This window comes from Chinchilla lanigera, unplaced genomic scaffold (assembly GCF_000276665.1).
Source record: "Chinchilla lanigera isolate Chin_1 unplaced genomic scaffold, ChiLan1.0 scaffold00110, whole genome shotgun sequence".
Classification (NCBI taxonomy): domain Eukaryota; kingdom Metazoa; phylum Chordata; class Mammalia; order Rodentia; family Chinchillidae; genus Chinchilla; species Chinchilla lanigera.
Genome location: NW_004955511.1, coordinates 2359308 through 2377338, shown reverse-complemented (window position 1 = coordinate 2377338; position 18031 = coordinate 2359308). Strand labels below are relative to the sequence as shown.

At 66.8% G+C, this 18031-nt stretch overlaps 1 protein-coding gene across 2 annotated transcripts in view; it reads left to right on the top strand.

The window, feature by feature from the left end:
* Tnks1bp1 (tankyrase 1 binding protein 1, 182kDa) overlaps positions 1-17758 on the top strand; it is an 18809-nt gene extending 1051 nt beyond the window's left edge. Inside the window, exons 1-12 of one of the 2 annotated variants that reach the window (XM_013506472.1) lie at positions 802-849; positions 1881-1983; positions 2748-3330; positions 4448-4517; positions 6658-7887; positions 9525-11959; positions 15568-15925; positions 16008-16158; positions 16245-16381; positions 16796-16953; positions 17168-17240; positions 17401-17758. In XM_013506472.1, the coding sequence (XP_013361926.1) occupies positions 817-849; positions 1881-1983; positions 2748-3330; positions 4448-4517; positions 6658-7887; positions 9525-11959; positions 15568-15925; positions 16008-16158; positions 16245-16381; positions 16796-16953; positions 17168-17228 (5319 nt within the window). In that variant the 5' untranslated portion in view covers positions 802-816 and the 3' untranslated portion in view covers positions 17229-17240; positions 17401-17758. Of the gene's footprint in view, positions 1-801; positions 850-1880; positions 1984-2747; positions 3331-4447; positions 4518-6657; positions 7888-9524; positions 11960-15567; positions 15926-16007; positions 16159-16244; positions 16382-16795; positions 16954-17167; positions 17241-17400 lie in introns of those variants that run through there. The other variant, XM_013506473.1, reaches the window with a different exon arrangement.
* The last annotated feature ends 273 nt before the right edge of the window (positions 17759-18031 follow it).

Below are 18031 nucleotides of genomic sequence, written 5' to 3'. Positions count from 1 at the left end.
CTGCAGCCCCTCGCCCGGCCGCTGCGTCTCCAGCCGCTCTCGGGCGCTCCGGTCCCCGCCGGGGACCCTGGGGCCCTGGCCCAGCCCCTGGCCCTCCGGTCGCCTTCTGCTTCTGGGTCTCCTGGGGTGGGTGGGCTGGGGCGCTCCACCCGCTGCGCTCCTGCAGCCTCTGGCCGTGGGCTCCGCGCAACTCAGGCCCCCCAACTGGGGACCTCGAGCGCTCTCGGGGCGGCAGCCCCCGCAGCGCAGCGGTGCCCGGCAGGTGCGGGTGAGAAGGTGTCCCCGCTCTGCGCGCTGGTCCGCGTTGCTGCCCACCCACGCCGTGCCCCTTGCGATGCCGTTCAAGGACGGGGCAGCGGTCGCGGGCCCTTTGCTTTATTTCCAACGAGATGCCCGTCTTCCCTCGCCCTCGGCCTGGCCGTGGACCACGTGCACGCCCGCGGGCAGGCCTCCGCGGGAGTGGGCCGATCCAAGGCTCGGCGGGCCGGGCTCCCCGCTTTTCTCCGCTGCCTGCGTGCCCGTGGCTGTCTTGGACACGCCGGGACACGATCAGAGAGGGAGGCTGGGGTGGGTTCCGCTAAGACTGAGCCGCCCCTCCTCGGGCCAGCTGGAGGGTGTCGGGAGGTTGTAACCCTGGCTGGTGGGGCGGAGCGGGCTGGGCCGAGTACCTACCGGGTGACAGGAAGCGGCTCCCCGGCCTCTGAACAGGTGGGCAGGGCTCTCCTCCTCGGCCCAGCCCGGGATGTGTGAGGGACCGAGGAGCTGGTGGCGCAGACCTCAAGTGGGCGACAGGAGTGGACCTGGAGGGCTGAGGAAATGGCCCTGGAATGCGGTGGCCTGGGGCGCGGGGTGAGGAGGAGGTGGTGACGGGACGTTATTACTGATCACGGTAATAATGGCCAAGTTTTCGTGGGTTACCTCATTTAAATCTGAGAGTCTACCAGGAGCCCCATTTTTCAGATAGGGAAGCTGAGGCTTAGGGAAGTCATACAGCTGGAAATTAGTGGGAACCCCCCTTCAGAATACTAGAACCTCTGGACCCACAGTTCCTCTGAAGCTCAGAGGAGGGGACCCTGTTGGTGTCTACCACGTGGCTGTCACCTGGCTTATTTCCCTCCCTTTCCCTCAAGGCCCACCCCATCCTGAGGGGCTGGGGAGGGGAGCCTGGGGAGTTTCCCCACAAGCTGCCCCGCCCGCCGGATGTTCTCCAGCCCCAACCCGGCCTCGTCAGGGCCCAGCCCTGGCCGGCTCCTCCTTCCTCCTGGCCAGCTCTGGAAATCCAGTGGGAGGCCATTGCTATGGCAACGGGACTAGGCCCTGACTTTACCTCATCCAATTCCAAGCTGAAGCCAAAGCAATTGAGAAATTAAAGGAAAAAAAAATGCATTCCAGATGTTTACTTTTTATGCCTTATTTTTCCGTGTTTGGATGAGACAGCCGGCGGGGGGGAGGGGGCGGGGGTGTGGAAGGGGGGGGGGGGGGACCCCCTCCCAGGTGGGGGGGGAGGGGGCAGGGTGGGGCGGAGCCCCAGGTTGGGGAGGAGCGGGTTTTTCCCGTCTCCCGGGAGGTGATTCAGATCCCGGAGACTCCAGAGCCGGTCCTCTGCCCTGCCCGGAGTGGATCCTGCCGCGGGGCGCTGGCCGGGTGCTGGGGAGCCGCGGGCGCGCCGGCGTGGCAGGCGGCCGGAGTGGAGCGGGTCTGGGCAGAGTTGAGGATGAGGCTCTGGGGCTCTTCCGTGGCCGCCCCGAACCCCGCCTGAAGTGGCCTCCTGCTGTCCCGAGAGCCGGCTCTGCTGGGAGCGGAGACCTCCCGGCCGCCGGCCGCCTCGACCCCCGTGCCCGCCGGGGTCGCAGCCCCGGCTCACCCCCGCCCCTTCGCAGGCAGCGCGGCCGTGCGCGGAGGTGCCCGCGCTCCCGGAGGGCACAGCCATGGCTTCCCCGCCGCGGGACCCAGAGGAGGAGCCGGGCGCTGGCCCCGAGCCAGGTACCCAGGGGCGCAGGGCGGGGCGGCTGGGGGCCGGGGAGCGCGGCGAGGTGGGGGGCGCCCACGCAGGCCGCGGTCACCGGCAGGGCCCACGTGTTCTGTCTTGGGGGAAACCGAGGCAGCGGGCCTCCCGGCTTCCTGTGCAGTCCTCCCTCGTGCGCAGCTGAAGGAGTGGGCGGTGGGACTCTTACGGTAGGGCCGGGCGGAGACCGACCTGTAGAAGGTGCGTTCTGGCCTGGTTTTTTTTCCTCTCCTTGCAGCCGATGTACTTCTGTTTGGCTTAGGTCAATAGTAAGTTTGCATTCCTGGTCACACACCAGATGACAGAGGGGAGGTGCCCGCGAGGGGTGGGGGTGGGGACGGCGCCGGCAGGTGGAGATCCGAGCCTGAGCCTGAGCCTGAGCCTGAGCCTGGAGGAGGTCGGGCTGGCTGTGCTTTGCAGGAGAGCCAGGGCTGGGCACGTGGCAGCTGCTCCTCGCGGGTGGGCGGTGCGCGGAGGGCTACCTCGCTGGTCCATGCTGGCTTGGTGGGGGCTTTGGGTAGGTGTGAGCAGTGAGGAGGACAGATAAGGTACCAGCGGGCCGGGAGCGGGAGGTGGGAGAGGAGCAGCAGGTGTGACCCGCTGGATAATCCAGGCGGGCCTCGGGCAGCAGGTGGCTTTGACCTGTGCCTAGGGCACACAGCCCTGAAGCTGCGGGGCAGGAGGCTCAGTGGTGAGGAACCCGTGACGACCACCCGCTTCCGTCCACACTTCCTTTCCGCAGGTGACCCTCGGGCCAAGCCCCCTGTCAAGCCCAAGCCCCGGGCGCTGCCCGCCAAGCCAGCCCTGCCCGCCAAGCCCAGCCTGCTGGTGCCCATAGGGCCTCGGCCGCCTCGGGGCCCCCTGGCCGAGCTGCCGTCCGCCCGGAAGATGAACATGCTGGCTGGGCCCCAGCCCTATGGGGGCAGCAAGCGCCCCCTGCCCTTCGCGCCAAGGCCTGCGGCCGAGGCCACTGCTGCAGAAGCCGCCCAGGAGCCTGGGAAAGAGGAGCCGCCCCCCTCGACCCCGCCTGCCCGCTGTGCCGCCCCGGGGGGTGTGCGGAAGGCCCCCGCCCCGTTCCGCCCATCCTCAGAGCGCTGTGCAGCCACCACGGTGGAGGAGATCCTGGCCAAGATGGGGCAGCCCAGGAAGGAGGTCCCGCCCAGCCCCGATCGGCTCTGGGGCTCGCGCCTTTCCTTCAACCAGGATGGCAGCTTGCGCTACGGCCCCCGGACTGCCCTCACCAGGGGCTGGTCCCAGGAGGGGCCCACAGAGGCCCTGGCTCCAGCAGAGTGCCGAGAAGAGCATGGCGAGACCCCCATGGCCAGGTGAGAGCTGAGGGTCTTGTGGGTGGCCCCTTTGTAGCTGCGACCTTTATTTGCCCTTAGAAGTCGAGTGCTGGGTGGACTGCAGTCACCACATTCAAAAAGTGCTCCCATGGCAGGCAGTGTCACCGGGACCGCATATTCTGAAAAACTTCGTAATTGTGTGCTGGGCATGGTGGCACATGCCTGTCATCCCAGGACTCTGAGAGGCTGAGGCAGGAGGATTGCAAGTTCGAGCCCAGTCCAGTCAATTTAGCAAAGAATTGAGTCTCTGTTTCAAAATAAAAAAGGGCTGGGGAAGTAGCTCAGGACAAAACCCGTGGTTTTAATCCCTAGTACCAAAAAAAAAAAAATTTCTGTTGCTGGAGTCTGTCAGTGTTGAGTGCAGCGGTTTTAGTCTGTGTGTCCCGAGAACGAGGCCCAGCCTGCCTCACAGACTCCAGGGCTGGGAGGGCCTACATTTAGATCTGTTTTAGAGACGGGGAAACTGAGGCCCAAGGTGGCTCCCACAGCTGCTGAGCAGGTGGGGGCAGAGGTGCAGGCTGAGCTCCGATCTGCCCTGTCCCGTCCCAAGGCCCAGGCCCCTGCTGCTTGCACCCCCTGGGGCAGAGGGGGCAGGACCAGGAGCGCACTGGGTATTCCGTGAACAGTTGGTGGGGGATGCTCAGGAGGTCCTCTTGGGGTGGTGCATGCAGGATCTTGGGGGGATCTTGGGGGGGTACCCCAGGAGCCGGCATCGGGCAAGGAGAGCCAGCGTCAGGCCCGCTGGCCCCAGAGCGTGGCCCTGCCCAAGGGGATGCTGAAGACCTGGCCCATTGTCGCCTAAAAACCAGAGTCCCCTTTGCTTGTCGCAGACCGGGGCCAAGCAGTGCAGTCCCAGTGCACAGGGCGTGACCTGCCCAGCCATGACCCGGCTGCACTGGGCTGCAGGGGCTTTGCCCCTCGGGTTTAGGGCTGGGCCTGGCACTTTACCCAGAGCCGGCTCTGACCCTTGCGCTGCAGTGGGCAGGCGCGTGGGGTGCCCGTCAGGCCTCGGGAGAGGTGCTGGGAGAGGCGCAGAGCCCCTCTCCCCTCTTCGGCTTCGTTCCTGCTCTTCACACCCTGTCTGTGTCCCTCACAGGGGCCCCTCCTCTGACCTGGCCGTCAACGGGGACCTGGCTCAGCCGGCCGCCGCCGAGCCACCAAGTGACGTGAGTCCTGCCCCCCGCCCCAGTCCAAGCAGGGCGTTTAGCCTGGGGGGTCCTCTGGCGTCGTCTTCCGCGGTGTGTGTAGTTCGGAAGGGGAAAGTGAGGCCCGTGGACATGCCCAAGGGCTGGCGGCAGGGTCTCAGTGTCCAGGCCAGGGTCCTGACGGTGCCGTGGTCAGGCGTGGCTCTCGCGAGGTGGCGCGTGCTTGTGAACAGCAGCTGTGAAAGGCAGTGTCTTCGCGGCGAGCTGCCGCACCATGGCCGCCCAGTCCTCGGCTCACCCGGGCAGAGGCCCTGCTAGTCCACAGGAGGCAGGAGGAGGCTGGAAGGGCCGGAGGCCGGAAGGGGAGTGTCCACCTCCAGAGCTCCCTCCTCCGGCTTCGGAGCAGGCAGTCTTGTTTTCTGGGGTTCCTCTTCAATCCCTTCTTCTGCCCCGCACAGCATCGGTTTTCCCAAGGAATTTGTAGCAAAGTGGTTTTTGTTGCTTGGAAGTTCGTGCTCACCTCTACCCACCCTGGGGTAGAGGCCTGACTCTGTTTGCGTCCATCCCGCCTGTACTGGCTTAGCGCCTGCCATAAGCAGGTGTCAGGGAAGCAGCAGAGAACAAAAGCCCCCCTGAGGGCTCCCTGCCCTCAGAGCCCTCCTCCCAAGGTAGAGAGGCGGGCATCCTCCTGCCTCAGCCTCCTGAGTGCTGGGATTGCAGGTGTGCAACAGCACGCCTGATACCTTTGGGATCTGTGTGGGTTGCGTGAGGTGATCACCAGAATGGATTCTGTTCAGGAAGGTCACTCCGACCATAACCAGAGCAGGCAGGCGGAAAGGTGAGGGAGGAGTCCGTCTGGGGACTGGAAGCCTGTGGAGAGCAGGCGGTCGCTGCCAGGAGACGTGGGGTCAGGAGGGATGTTTTGGTTTTGTTCAGGACGGAAGAGCTGAGAACAGTTGGCGTGCGATGGCCAGAACCAGAGGGGGGTGATGCGTGAGAGGAGGCTTGGCCTCCGCCCCCAGCAAGGACAGTGCCCATCTGCGGAGGACACAGGGCGCAGCGTCCTCTGCCGTGGCCTCTGTCCCCGGGGCTGGGATGCCGGGCCAGGAGCCAGGAGGGCGCGGAGGTGTGGGGACCGGGGTCGAGAGGCCCCGGAGGGATGTGCAGGAGGCTGGGGAGCAGGAGAGAAGGCTGGGGTTGGTGGGCCCCGAGAGGGGCTGGCGAAGGGGAGGGGTGGGCAGGACAGAGGGCAGCGCCCACTGAGTGGACAGCCAGCTTTGCCTTTGTCGCGGAGAGGACGGGACAAGGTGGCTTGCTGCCCTGCCCTGCGTGGAAGGGGCCGCTCGGTGCCACTTGGGTGAGGGCAGTTGGTGGAGGCGGCGTGGGTCCCGGAGGAGGGCTTTGTAGGAGTTGCCCGTAGAAGGGTGCTGGTAGTCAAGGCTGACGGGCATGGGCTTTGGAGCCAGAGTGTCACAGGGCCGGAGGGCGGAGCCTGGGTATGGGCCTCAAGGCCAGCAGAACCTGGACTGGAGCCTGGGAGCGAGACTGAAGCGGCCGCCTTGGCCAGGTGGCCGGTCCATGAGTTCTGGGTCAGTGTCAGACGGAGCAGGCCGAGGGGCGCCAGGGCCTGGTGCCCTCTGCCCTTCTCCCTGGTGTTGCCTGCACCCCATGTCCAGCAGCAGGGGACAGCTGTAGCACTGTGAGGGGATGTTGCCGACAGCCCCATGCACACGGGGGAAGCTGAGCCTCAGACCCGGGGAGGGGCCCCTCAGCTCCTGGAGGCGGTGCCAGCACAAGCCCGGGGCTGTCCTGTCTCTGCTGCTGTGGGTGGCGCTGGACCCCATGGCTTAGGGTCCCTTGCTTCCTGGATGCTCTGCTCCCAGAATCCCTGACAATGAACACTGGGGGACCCTTGGACCAGTGTGCTTTGGTTTGGGTGGTGGCAGGAAGGGTGACCTGGCTACCTGCGAGGTACAGGCATGGGAGACAGCCTGCGGAGGACTCTTGTGACCCTAGAAGTTGGGGTGTCACTGCCCCATCCATGCTGGTCCCCGACTGCCCGCACCCTGGTTTCCTGTCCGGGTTGTGGCTGGAGGCGTCTGGGGCTGGGGTCCTGCAGCCAGCTGAGCAGTGACTGACACCCTTGACCTTTGTCTTGCAGGTTTCCGCCAAGGCCTGGGTCCCCTCCAGTCCAGGCTGCCCTGCAGATGTCGCCGGCCCAGCTCTGGGGTCCCCCCAGCCCTCCTCACGCCCGGAGAGCTCTCCCCAGCATGCTCAGCTCCCCGGAGCCCAGAGTCCTGCGACTTCTGAGGCTTCTCCCTGCTGCCCTGTGACTGCCCCGCCCCTGAGCACTACCCCGCCCACTGCTGCGGAGGGCCTCTGTCAGGCCTCCGGCCCGGGGCTCCCCTCTGAGGCAGCCTCAGAGACCCCCAGTGCCAGCAGCCCGCCCCTTGAGCTGGTCTCGGAGCACCCTGCTCCCGAGCACCCCCCGACCAGCCCGCCGGAGCCCCTCGTTGAGGGGACTGAGGTGCCAGAGCTCAGGAGGACGTTTCCGTCCAGGGAGGAGGTGGCTCCCGAGGGGGACCCCAACCTCTGTCCCGCCAACCTAGCTCAGCGCCGCTTCTCTGAAGGTGTCCTCCGGCCGCCCAGCCGGGGCCAGGAGAAGCTGGGGGGCTCGCTGGCCGCGCTGCCCCAGACCCAGGGGAGCCAGATGGCCCTGGATCGTCCCTTCGGGAGTGGGTCGGAGTCCAACTGGAGCCTGTCGCAGTCCTTCGAGTGGAGCTTCCCTGCGCGGCCCTCGGGTCTGGGCGTGCTGCGCCTGGATTCCCCGCCTCCCTCGCCCATCACGGAAGCCAGCGAGGCGGTGGAGGCTGCTGAAGCCGGCAGCTGCGCTGTGTCCCCGCAGGGGGAGGCGGCCCGGGCCCCTCCTGGGGACGCAGGGAGGCCCATTTCCTGGGTGCAGGCAGAAGAGCCAGGGGTCTCCCCATCACCTGAGCCCCTGTTCACGTCCAAGGCACCGCCCCTGCTGCAGGCCGAGGACAGGACGCAGCCCCGGGAGCCGCCAGCTGGACAGGAGGCCCCGCTCCCTCCGGTCACCAGAGAGGCCGCCCTGTCCCTGCTGGAGCCCGTTCGGGGCCAGCAGCAGCCAGCAGCCCCTGACCAGCCCTGCGTCCTCTTTGCCAATGGACCCAGCCCTGGGCAGGCGTTGCCCGTGGAGGAGGCAGTGCCCATGGCCCGGGCTGAGACCACCCAGCCCATGACGGAGGCCCAGGACTGGCGCCTGGCGTCCCCTGAGCCCATGGGGCCTGGTGGCAGTGCTCACTGGCTGGATGAACTTTTGGCCTCCCCAGCAGCGCCGAAGGGCAGGCCATGCCCGAGCGCCCGCCCCGAGGTGAGGACTTCACAGGGGTGGAGCCCAGGCCTGGGCTGTGTCCTTTCAGCATGGGCTTGGTGTGACAGGAGCTGGGGCAGCCGTGAGGCGGTGTGTGGCATGGGGTGGTTCTGGGGTTAGCTGTGGTGTGAGTTCAGAACCTGAGGCAGAGGGGCTCGGGAGCGAACCTTTAAGCTTCAGGGTCCTTCATTTTCTTTTATGTGGGGATCTGGGAGCATGCTCGGCAAGTGGCCTGCACCAGGGCACTCCTGGCTCCTCCAGTCTTATAATAATAGCATTGAGACGGGTGTGGTGGCATGCTCCTGTAATGCCAGCTCTTGGGAGGCTGAGGCAGGAGGATCTCTGTGAGTTTGAGGCCAGCCTGGGCTATATAGTTCAAGATCATCTTGAGCTACATGGCTAGACCCATCTCACAAAAGTGGCATTTGTCTCTTAGCGTCATGCTGCGGGTAAAATGAAGTGTAGAAGGTGTTAGGTGTTGTGTGTGTTGCTGAGTGTGTAGTCCATCATTGTCAGAATATTGTGCAAGGCAAAATAGCACAGCCAAAGGTCAGGGCTGGGCTCAGCCTCTGACGGCCCTGCAGGCCTGCCTGGGTTTGTTACCTGGCACTGCTGGCTTTGTGTGGAGGCACCCTTGAGCGTGTGACTCCGCCACCCTCTGCCGTGGTGTCCGTCTGAGAGGAGGTAGCCCAGCTGGTGGGAGTGCTCAGCGGGCGTTGCTTCTGTGACCCGCGTCACTCTGGATGGGCATTGGGGTCCAGCAAGTGGGGGCCCCTTCTCCTCGCAGGCTGCCGCCTCTGAGCTTGAGGTCCCGGGCCGGGCTGGCAGGGGTGGGGTGGAGGAACAGGAAGGGTTAAGACTCCGCAGTAGGTGTGTCTGTCCCGGCCAGGGTGACTCAACTGGCCTCTGGGCGGGGCTGCCGCTGCAGCTGCCGGGCCGGGGAGTAGAGCCAGGGCAAGGAGCGGAGCCAGAGCGCTAGCCCGCCCGACAGGTCCAGACGCCGCCGCTGCTGCCGCACCCAGCAGCCCGGGGCGGTCGCCAGTGTGGGCGGAGGGGCCATGGCCGGGGCCGGGGACGGGGAGCCCAGCGTGTCGATCCTGCGGCGGCTGCTCGCCAATGCGGCCCTGCGGGACGAGGCCGGCAGGCTGCGAGGCCCCGAGCCGGGGACTGGCCCGCCGCGGTCGGGGGTGAGTGTGAGAGGCCATGGGGGCAGCGAGCCCTGCGCGCAGCAGCTCCGCACGCTGAGGGTGCTGAGGGGCTCTGCCCCCACTGAGGGGAGCTGCGGAGGGGCCCAGTGCCACCGGTCCTTGGGGGGGCCTTGCCCCCGGCAGGGAGCCAGGTGTTGCCCAAGGCTGTAAACATGACCCTGGACCGGCGGCGGGTGCCCTTTGGTGCCAGGCCTGTGCGGCACGCTGCTCAGAGGCTCTCGTTTGTGCAGTGGGGCTCGTCCCTGGTGAGGGACGAGGACCCCGAGGCCCAGAGTGGCTCAGGTGGTTTGCTGAGGCGCTCACAGCCGCAGCTGGAACCCGGCCCTGGACAGTTGGGCCGGCAGGCGGCACTGACCTCGCTGTGGGCCGACTCCTGCTCTGCTTCCCTCTGAGTGTTGTGTCTTTGTGTTTCTTTTCCTTTCCTCCCAGGGACTCCTTGGCTGGGCCCAGAAGGATCTGCAGAGTGAATTTGGGATCGCAGCAGACCCGGACCCCAGCAGCGTGGGGCCTTCTGGCTGGTCCCGCATTGCTCCTCAGGACTACAACCACGGGGGTACCAGCCCCGCAGGAGACCCGGGCCTCGGGGACGGGGACTGGGCTAGGGAGTGTGGCCCAGGAGCCCGGGAAGGGGGCGGAAGGGAGCGGGCTGAAGTCGGCAGCAGCCAATCCCCGAGTGATGTGTGTGCCCCGGAGCAGCTCGAGGCCCACGGCCGGGGGGTTGGAAAGCCAGCCCTGCCTGGCACCCAGAGCTGGGAGGCCAGTGCCCTGGACCAGGAACTGGGGAAGAGGGATTCCTGGGACGTGTTCTCCAGCCGGGATGCGGAAGTCCAGGACCAGGAGTTGGGGAAGAGGGCTTCCCGGGACAGCTTCTCCAGCCTCCATGCAGAGCTCCAGGACCAGGAATTGGGGAAGAGGGAGTCCTGGGACAGGTTCTCCAGCCGGGATGCGGAAGTCCAGGACCAGGAACTGGGGAAGAGGGATTCCTGGGATGTGTTCTCCAGCCAGGATGCGGAAGTCCAGGACCAGGAGTTGGGGAAGAGGGCGTCCCACGACAGCTTCTCCAGTCTCCATGCAGAGCTCCAGGACCAGGAATCGGGGAAGAGGGGTTCCTGGGACAGGTTCTCTGGCCGGGATGCGGAAGTCCAGGACCAGGAACTGGGGAAGAGGGATTCCTGGGACGTGTTCTCCAGCCGGGATGCGGAAGTCCAGGACCAGGAGTTGGGGAAGAGGGCGTCCCACGACAGCTTCTCCGGTCTCCATGCAGAGCTCCAGGACCAGGAATCGGGGAAGAGGGGTTCCTGGGACAGGTTCTCCGGCCGGGATGTGGAAGTCCAGGACCAGGAATCAGGGAAGAGGGAGTCGCGGAACAGCTTCTCCAGCCTCCATGCAGAGCTCCAGGACCGAGAGTTCGAGAAGCGGGACTCACTGGGTGTGTACGCCGGCCAGGAACCTAGCCTTCGGGACTGGGATTTTGAGGCCAGAGGCTGTCTGGGCACCCACGCCCCCCAGGCCCCCGAGGAGCAGGCCCGAGAGTCGGGTATCGAGAAGGCCCTGGGCTTCAGCAGCCAGGACACCGAGGAGCAGGACCGGGAGTTTGAGAAGAGGGACTCCCCGCACGGCGCCTTTGACTGCATGGCAGCGGCGCGCTGGGACCAGGAGCTCAGGCCGAGCGCTTGGATGCGGGAGTACGGCGACAGTGCCCATGTGCAGGACGGGGGCTTCGGGCCGCAGGCAGCCCGGCAGCAGGAGGAGGAGTTGGAGAAGACCCTGGGTGGTCAGGACCGCTGGGCTGTGGGCCAGCCAGAGGGGCGGTGCTCCGGGCGGCTGCAGGGAGGCAGCACCAGCCAGGAGGTGGCGGGGCCTGCGGGCGCTGGGGATGGGGACTCCGGGAAGCCAGGCTGGGCTGGGGAGTTGAGCCTGGGTGTTGCTCCGCAGCCTGATGCAGGTTTTAGCCCCGGCCTCCGGGACTGGAGGCACCCTGCCTTGAGCTCCCAGTTCGGCATCATCGGTGATGACCGAGGGCCGGGTGCCGGCCCGAGCACCCCCAGCAAGGCAGGAGGCGACCACTTTGTGTCCCCTGGGGAGACAGTGGCCGGGCCTGGGGACTGGGCTGACCAGCTAGGTCTCAGGAACTTGGACCCGTCCAGCTGTGGGGCCCTTGGGGACTTGGTTGAGGCCCGAGAGGGGGCCGTGGGGCAGGTGGGCTGGCCAGACCGCCTGGGCGTGCGAGACCGTGGCCTGGCCAGCTGCTCGGAGGCACGCGGGTCTGTGGAATGCGTTGGTGTGGGCAGCGGGGTGCAGAGCTTGGCAGGGTTTGGGGAGACTGGAGGCCACGGCCCGGCCAGAGAGAGTGGCGTGGGGCAGACGGACTGGTCAGGTGCAGAGGCCAGCGAGTTCCTTAGATCCCGGGAGTGTGGAGTGGGACAGGCAGACTGGACCCCCAGCCTGGGGCTTGGGAACGTGGTCCCTGGGGAGCCTGGAGAGCTGGCGGGGGGCCTGGTGGGTTGGGGGGAGGACCTGGGTCTGAGGAATTTGGGGGAGCCCTGTGGCCTGGAGCTGGGGGGTGCCCGGGGCTGTGGTGTGGGCCAGACGGACTGGGCCCGTGATGAGGGGCTGCAGACCGAGGTGCCGCCGGGAGTGCCCAGTGAAGCCAGGGAGTGGGGGGTGGGGGAGGCAGGGCCCGGCCGGGAGCCCGGCTGCAGGAGCAGCGGGAGCTCATCTCCCCGCTTGGAGGCCAGGCAGTCGGGGGTCGGCAAGACGAGCAGGCTGGAGAGCCAGGGCGAAGACAGCAGCGCGCCTTCCTCGGAGACACGCGCCTCAGACTCTGGGACGGAGATGGGAGAAGCCGCTGGCTGCGGAGCCAGGTAAGGGAGCCCGTGGGCTGGGGCGGCTGCGCTGCACAGAGGTCTTTCCCTGTGGACTTCCCGCAGGGGGCGGACACGGACCTTTGGGGCCGTGAGTGTCGAGTTCCGCTCTGTCGTTTCGTGTCGAGGTAGGACACACAGGCAGGTTTCCTGCCTGAAGAGCGGTCGTGGGCTCTGGGGCAGTCACTGCCGTGACTCGGGCCTTTCTCGGTGACTTGGAGCCGCAGCCGTGTGGGAAGTGGAGTCTGCGGCACGCGTCCCAGTGGGCTCTGCTCTGGGACCCAGACCAGAAGCCACAGGTGCTGCTGGGCCAGGAGCACAGGTCTGGCGACCACGGGTCTTCCTGGTCTGGCGGATGTTGGGCCTCGTTCTCCAAGGTTAGGAACGCAGCTGCCCTGGGTCCCCACGGGCAGCAGCTCAGGAACCTGGAGCAGTTGGGACCTGGCTCGGCCATGACCTTGTTGCCTGGAGGCCATGGTGGAGGGAGCGGGCAGGTCGCATCCGTGGCCTGTGAATCCGTGGCCTGTCTTGGGGCTGTGCACCGGCTGCAGTGGCTTTGGGTCTCCTGGAGAGCGTGTGACAGGCAGTGCCTCTTATTTTGCTAATGTTTCCGCCCACGAAGGTCTGAGCCCCTCCAGTGAGTAGGAGGCCAGCAGCGCCCAGCGGGGGTAGAAACCCTGGCTGAGGGGAGAGCAGGTGTAGCGGGGGCTGCACCGAGTGGGGACAGATGGGAGTGGGAGGAGCAGGGGGCTGCAGGTGGCAGGGGCATTTGGGGCGGAGGCGGAGAGGGCTGGGGCCCAGGTGTCTCCAGGAGCTGGGATTGGAGGCTGTGGGGAGGGTGGGCAGGGGCGCCCGCCGGAGGTGAGGCTCGAAGCTCCGGGATGAGAAGGGTTCGGGGGGCGTTGTGTGGCCACCCCCATCTCTCCTTGGCACTCAGAGCGCCCCAGACCCCGGGCCGGCCGCCTGCTGTCCCTCACTGCTCCCCAGCTCTGGGGGGCTGTGACCCACTTGGGGACATGGGCTGTGGGGTGACCTTTGTGCCCCGCATGCCTGAGACCGGCAGGAGCAGGGCCCGCAGCCCCCGCCTGCCCTGCTGAGGGCCTTGCCTGCCCCGAGGACGGCTGTGGGTGTTGGCGTTTCCTAAGCTTGGGGGTCAGCCGGGTTCCCACACAGCCCGTTCCAGAGCGAGAAGGAAGCGGGTGCTGGGGCCCAGGTGCATGCCGTGCCTTCGGCTGCCTTCCCCGAAGGGACCCAGGGCAGCCCCGTCCGCGTGCACGGCGGGAAGACGCCAAGCACAGTGGCCCAGCAGGAGGCGTGGGTCTCCAGCGAGAGTTCGCAGTTCCCAGGCGGAGCTGATGGGCGGCCGGGCTGGGGAAGCCGCGCCATGGAAAGTTCCTCTCTCAGGAAGGTCTGGCGGCCTCCCCCAGCAGGAAGTCCTGGAGATTAGCTGGGAGCAGCCTGGCCCTGGGCCCATCTGCTCTGGCCTCTGATTCTCTCGGCACTGCTGTGGGCTCAGGCAAGGGTGTTCTCCTCCCAGTGCCCCCGGCCCTCTCTGTAAGTTAGGGACCCTTTGCTTCTAGGACCCACGGTGTTTTTTGTGGAGACTAAAGGTGAATGCACGCAGAGTGACTGCTGCAGACCCGTCTGGCTTGTGTAATCACTGAAAAAATGTCAGACACGTATTTGGGTCTGTTCTGAAGTTCAGCTGTGGTGTCCGTAAAGTGAGACCTTCAGGACTTTTTTTCCATTGTTTTCTTTCTTTCTTTCTAGACAGGATGTTGCTGTGTAGTTCAGGCTGGCCTTGAACTCATGCAATCCTCCTGCCTCAGCCTCCCCTGTGCTGAGATTATAGGCGTGTGCGGCTGCGCCTGGCTCCTTGGGGACATTTTTCTTGCTGCCCTCAGGAGGGACAAAGAACCCTCCATGATGAAGTGACACAGCCGAGCGCACACTAGCAGAGAGCGGGTCCCCTCCACTCTCCGGTCGCTTGCTCTTCTCTGCGCCTTCCCTGGCGCGTTGGTGTGGAGGCAGCTGGGCCACTTCCCAGGGAGCCCCGCTCTCCGAGGCCCGAGGCCCTGTCATCTGCGAGTGCCCAGGCCTGTGGTGGGCTGCTGTGTGTGCCCACGGCCCGGCCCCGGAGCTCTGGGCTGCTCCTTGCCTCTGTGCTGTCCAGGCCAGCGTCGCCCTCTGTCTTGGCCACCAGGAAGCGTCTGCAGGTCCCTGTGCGGGGGTGGGGCGGGGCGGGTCACACGGGTGTCGGGTGTAGATGCCCGGAGGAGCTGGTGTGCAGGAGGAGGGTTCCTGGTTCCGTTTACTGGGTGCAGGTTTCCCCATGGGCCTTGGGGGGGGGTCCGATGGTCTCCGGCCGAGAGGCCAAAGGCCAGGGTCAGGGCTCCCTCCATTCTCCACCCCCCACTCTCTGCCCCTGCTCCCCTGCCAGGAGACCCCACTTGGCTGGAAATCGAGGTGCTGGGGTGGGTGAGGCTGGGTCCTGGGGTGCCCATGCCTACACCCCTCTGCTGACCTCTGCCCCTCTTGCTGCTTTGGGGTAACTGGGCTCTGGCCTCCTCCCCCGACGTGCCCCGGTGTCCCTCGGTCAGCGGCTGGGGAGGGACCGGCCCCGCTGGCCCCGCCCTCCCCTGCCGCCCTCTCCCCGCCCCATCGCTTGGTGCCCGGTTGGGCTGACAGTGAGGGTTCTTCAGGCCTGGCGGCTGGGGCGGGGGAGCTCGTGTTGGGTGCAGCCCCAGCAGGCAAATGACACATGAGGTGCGGGGAGGGTGCGGGGACCCCACCGCTCGCCACAGACGCTGGACCTGGTGCCTCGACGGGCCTTGGGGACCAAAAGCCCCAGAGCCAAGCATGGGCCGGGGCAGAGGCTGCTGTGCTGTGTGCGGAGGGGAGTGCACTGGGGGCGTCCAGGAAGGGACCCAGTGAGGGGAAGCTGCCCAGGTCGGGAGCAGCTTGTGCCGAGAGGCCAGTGTGTTCTGGCCCAGTTCTGGCAGTGGTCCCGTGAGGCTGAGGGTGATAACCGTGTTGCACAGCACTTGGGAGGCTGAGGCAGGAGGACTGTCACAAGTTCAAGGCCAACCTGAACTACATAGTGAGACCCTGTCTCAAAAATCAAAACAAAAGAAAGGCCGGGAGCATGGTATGGGTGGGGCAGGCGGGCGGGCTCGCCCCGGGGCAGTGACACTGGCAGGTGCCCAGGAGCAGGGCAGTGGCTGTGACTGCTCAACGCCAGCCCCGGGCTGGAGGCCTGAGACCCTTTCTCACCCCTTGGCCTGTGAGACTCCGAGGGGCCCCGAGGCGCAGGCTGAGCAGGCCTAGCCCAGAGTGCTTTGAAACCGGACTGTGGGCATGAGGCAAATGCCGCACCTGGCGCTGGGGGAGGCCCGGTCAGACCGGTGCCCCGAGGCGGTCCGCGGAGTCCCCCGGGCTGTGTGCACAAGGTGTGCTTGAGACACAGGCAGAGTTCTGGTGTGGACTGGGGTCCCGGCCCGAGGCCCACTGTGTGTCCACTTGTGTTCCAAAATGAGAGAACACACCGCCTCAGCCCCCTGGCTTGTCCCCCAGGCGCTCCTCAGGTGGGTCCCCTTGCTGCCCCGCAGGTGTGCCACCCGCTCCCCGCCCCCTGGCGCGCAGGGCCTGCTGGAGGGGCTGCAGGGGACCAGCAGTGCCAAGGCGGTGGCGCCCAGGGAGTCCGCAGCCTCGGGGCTCAGCGTGCTGTCGGGGCAGGAAGGAGCTGCGGCAGGTGGCAACCAGGCAGTGCCCGCGGAGCCCGGTGGGGACCTGCTGCCCGCCCGGAGGCCCCAGCCAGACGGCGAAGCCAGCTGTGTGGAGGAGGTGGACGGCACCTGGGGCCTTGCAGGGCCTGGGCACGGGGAGCAGGACTCAACCCTGACCCCACGGCGGCCGCCCCCAGGGCCTCTGCCCAGCGGCTCCAGCCAGGACTTCTCCTTCATCGAGGTCAGTGTGGGAGCCGGAGCCATGCGGGTGGGCGGAAGGCAGGGAGCGGGCGCGTCACGGGCGTTGCTCTTGTCCCCACCAGGACATTGAGGTCCTGGACAGCGCCATGTACCGGAGCCGTGCCCACCTGGGCCGCAAGCGAGGGCACCGGGCCCCGGCCATCCGTCCTGGAGGGACCCTGGGGCTGGCAGAAGCCGCCGACTCGGACACACGCCTCTTCCAGGACTCCTCGGGTATGAGGCCGCGTGCGTGTGGCGTGAGGGGCTGTGATGGGGCTGTCCGGGCGGGCTGTGCAGTGGCCCCTGTCCTTGCTCTGCAGAGCCGCGGGCGTCTCGGGTGCCGTCCTCCGACGAGGAGGTCGTGGAGGAGCCACAGAGCCGCCGGACCCGGATGTCCTTGGGCACCAAGGGGCTGAAAGTCAGCCTCTTTCCTGGCCTGAGCCCGTCAGTCCTGAAGGTAGCACCTGGTCCTCGGCAGCCGCCTGGCCGGGTCCCCGTGCCCAGCCTGTCAGCTCTCCACCCCTCTGCGTTCCCCTGGGCCTCGGCCTCCTCCCCTGTCCTGAGCTGTCTCCAGAGGCCCTGAGGCCTGCGTGTCCCGCGGAAGCCTGGCAGTGTGTTCCTGTCCCAGAACCTTCGGGGTTGTGGGGTCCTGTGCAGGGACCGGTTTGGGCTGGGCAGGGAATGGGGCCGGGGCAGGCGTCTGGCCCAGGCTGCTGAGTTGAGTTCGGCGCTGTTGGAGGCACCCGCCTCGTGCAAAGCTCAGCTGAGACCACAGCGGTCAGGCGTGTTCCAGCTGCGCTGTGCCGTAGGCCCGGTGCTCCCGCATGCCGCCGTCCCTGTTCATTTGCCTGTGTCTGGACTCCTCCCGCAGGCCAAGCTGCGCTCCCGGAACCGCTCTGCCGAGGAGGTGGAGCCAGCAGAGGGCAAGGCAGGCCCAAAGGAGGCCGCCGTGCAGCGCTCCAAGTCCTGCAAGGTCCCTGGGCTGGGGAAGCCCCTCGCGTTACCCCCCAAGCCAGAGAAGTCCTCAGGGTAGGTGACGGGGCTCTGTGCTTCCTGGATGGCCTGGGAGTAGCCTAGGAGGGGAACCCCGCTTCGCAGCGGAGGGAAATAGAGGCCGTAATTAAGTAATTAGCTGTGTGCCCAGCCCCTCTGATGGCTGGAGGGGCTCTGCCCCGCCTTGTCCCACATCCTCTGCCCCTCGGCTCCTGCAAGTTCGCCTCCCGGCTGACTCTCTGCCTTCTAGGTCCGAAGGCTCCTCGCCCAACTGGCTGCAAGCCCTGAAGCTGAAGAAGAAGAAGGTCTGAGGGGCCGCCGAGGTGAGGCCCTGCCGGGCGTGGGAGGCCGTGTGCCCTCTGGCCGGGGTGGGCACCGTTGAAGGTGCCCAGGGCCGTCCCGGTGCCCAGTGCGGACGCACAGCTGGGCGGTTGTGGGGTGGAGGCGCCCCTGGCTGGCCCTGACGTGGTCTCGGTCCCGCAGGTCTCCCTCTGGCAGTCTCAGGCAGTGCTGGTTCCTGGGATCCCTGACGGGGACACGGCTGCAGCTCCTGCCCCCGGCCTCCGCGGAGCGTGGGGACATTTATGCACTTTGTATCGCCTCCCGACCCTGCGCCACCCACTGGCCCTGCCTCCGCCGCAAGGGTCGAGGGATCCGGTCCCTCCTCCCTCTGCCGCTGCCTCAGCCTCCCGTGGGTTTTCTTTTGATACCAGTTTCTAGTGTTTTTATAAAGGCCTTCGATTTTTGTAACGGGTGGAGCTTCCCTGGCCCTCGAGGTGCCCTATGGAGACCAATGACGTTTTGCCACTTGGAACATTCAATAAAGCGTTTTGGGAATCCGTGTTGTCCATGGCTGTGGTGGGAGAGGCAGCTTGGAGCCCTGGTCCCCCGGGAGCTCGTGCCCACGTCTGCGCCCCTCCCTCCACTCACTGTCCCCGCGGAGGCTGTGTGGGTCTCACACGCCGAGCGTGGGTCCAGACCCCTCATCCCAGCAGCTGGACCCGGGAAGGCCGTCGCCACGGCGTGGCCCACGTGGTTCGGGCACACGGCGCCCAGACTCCTTCTCTGGGGACTCGGCCAGGGGCCATGGTGCCGTCCCTGGCACACAGTGGGG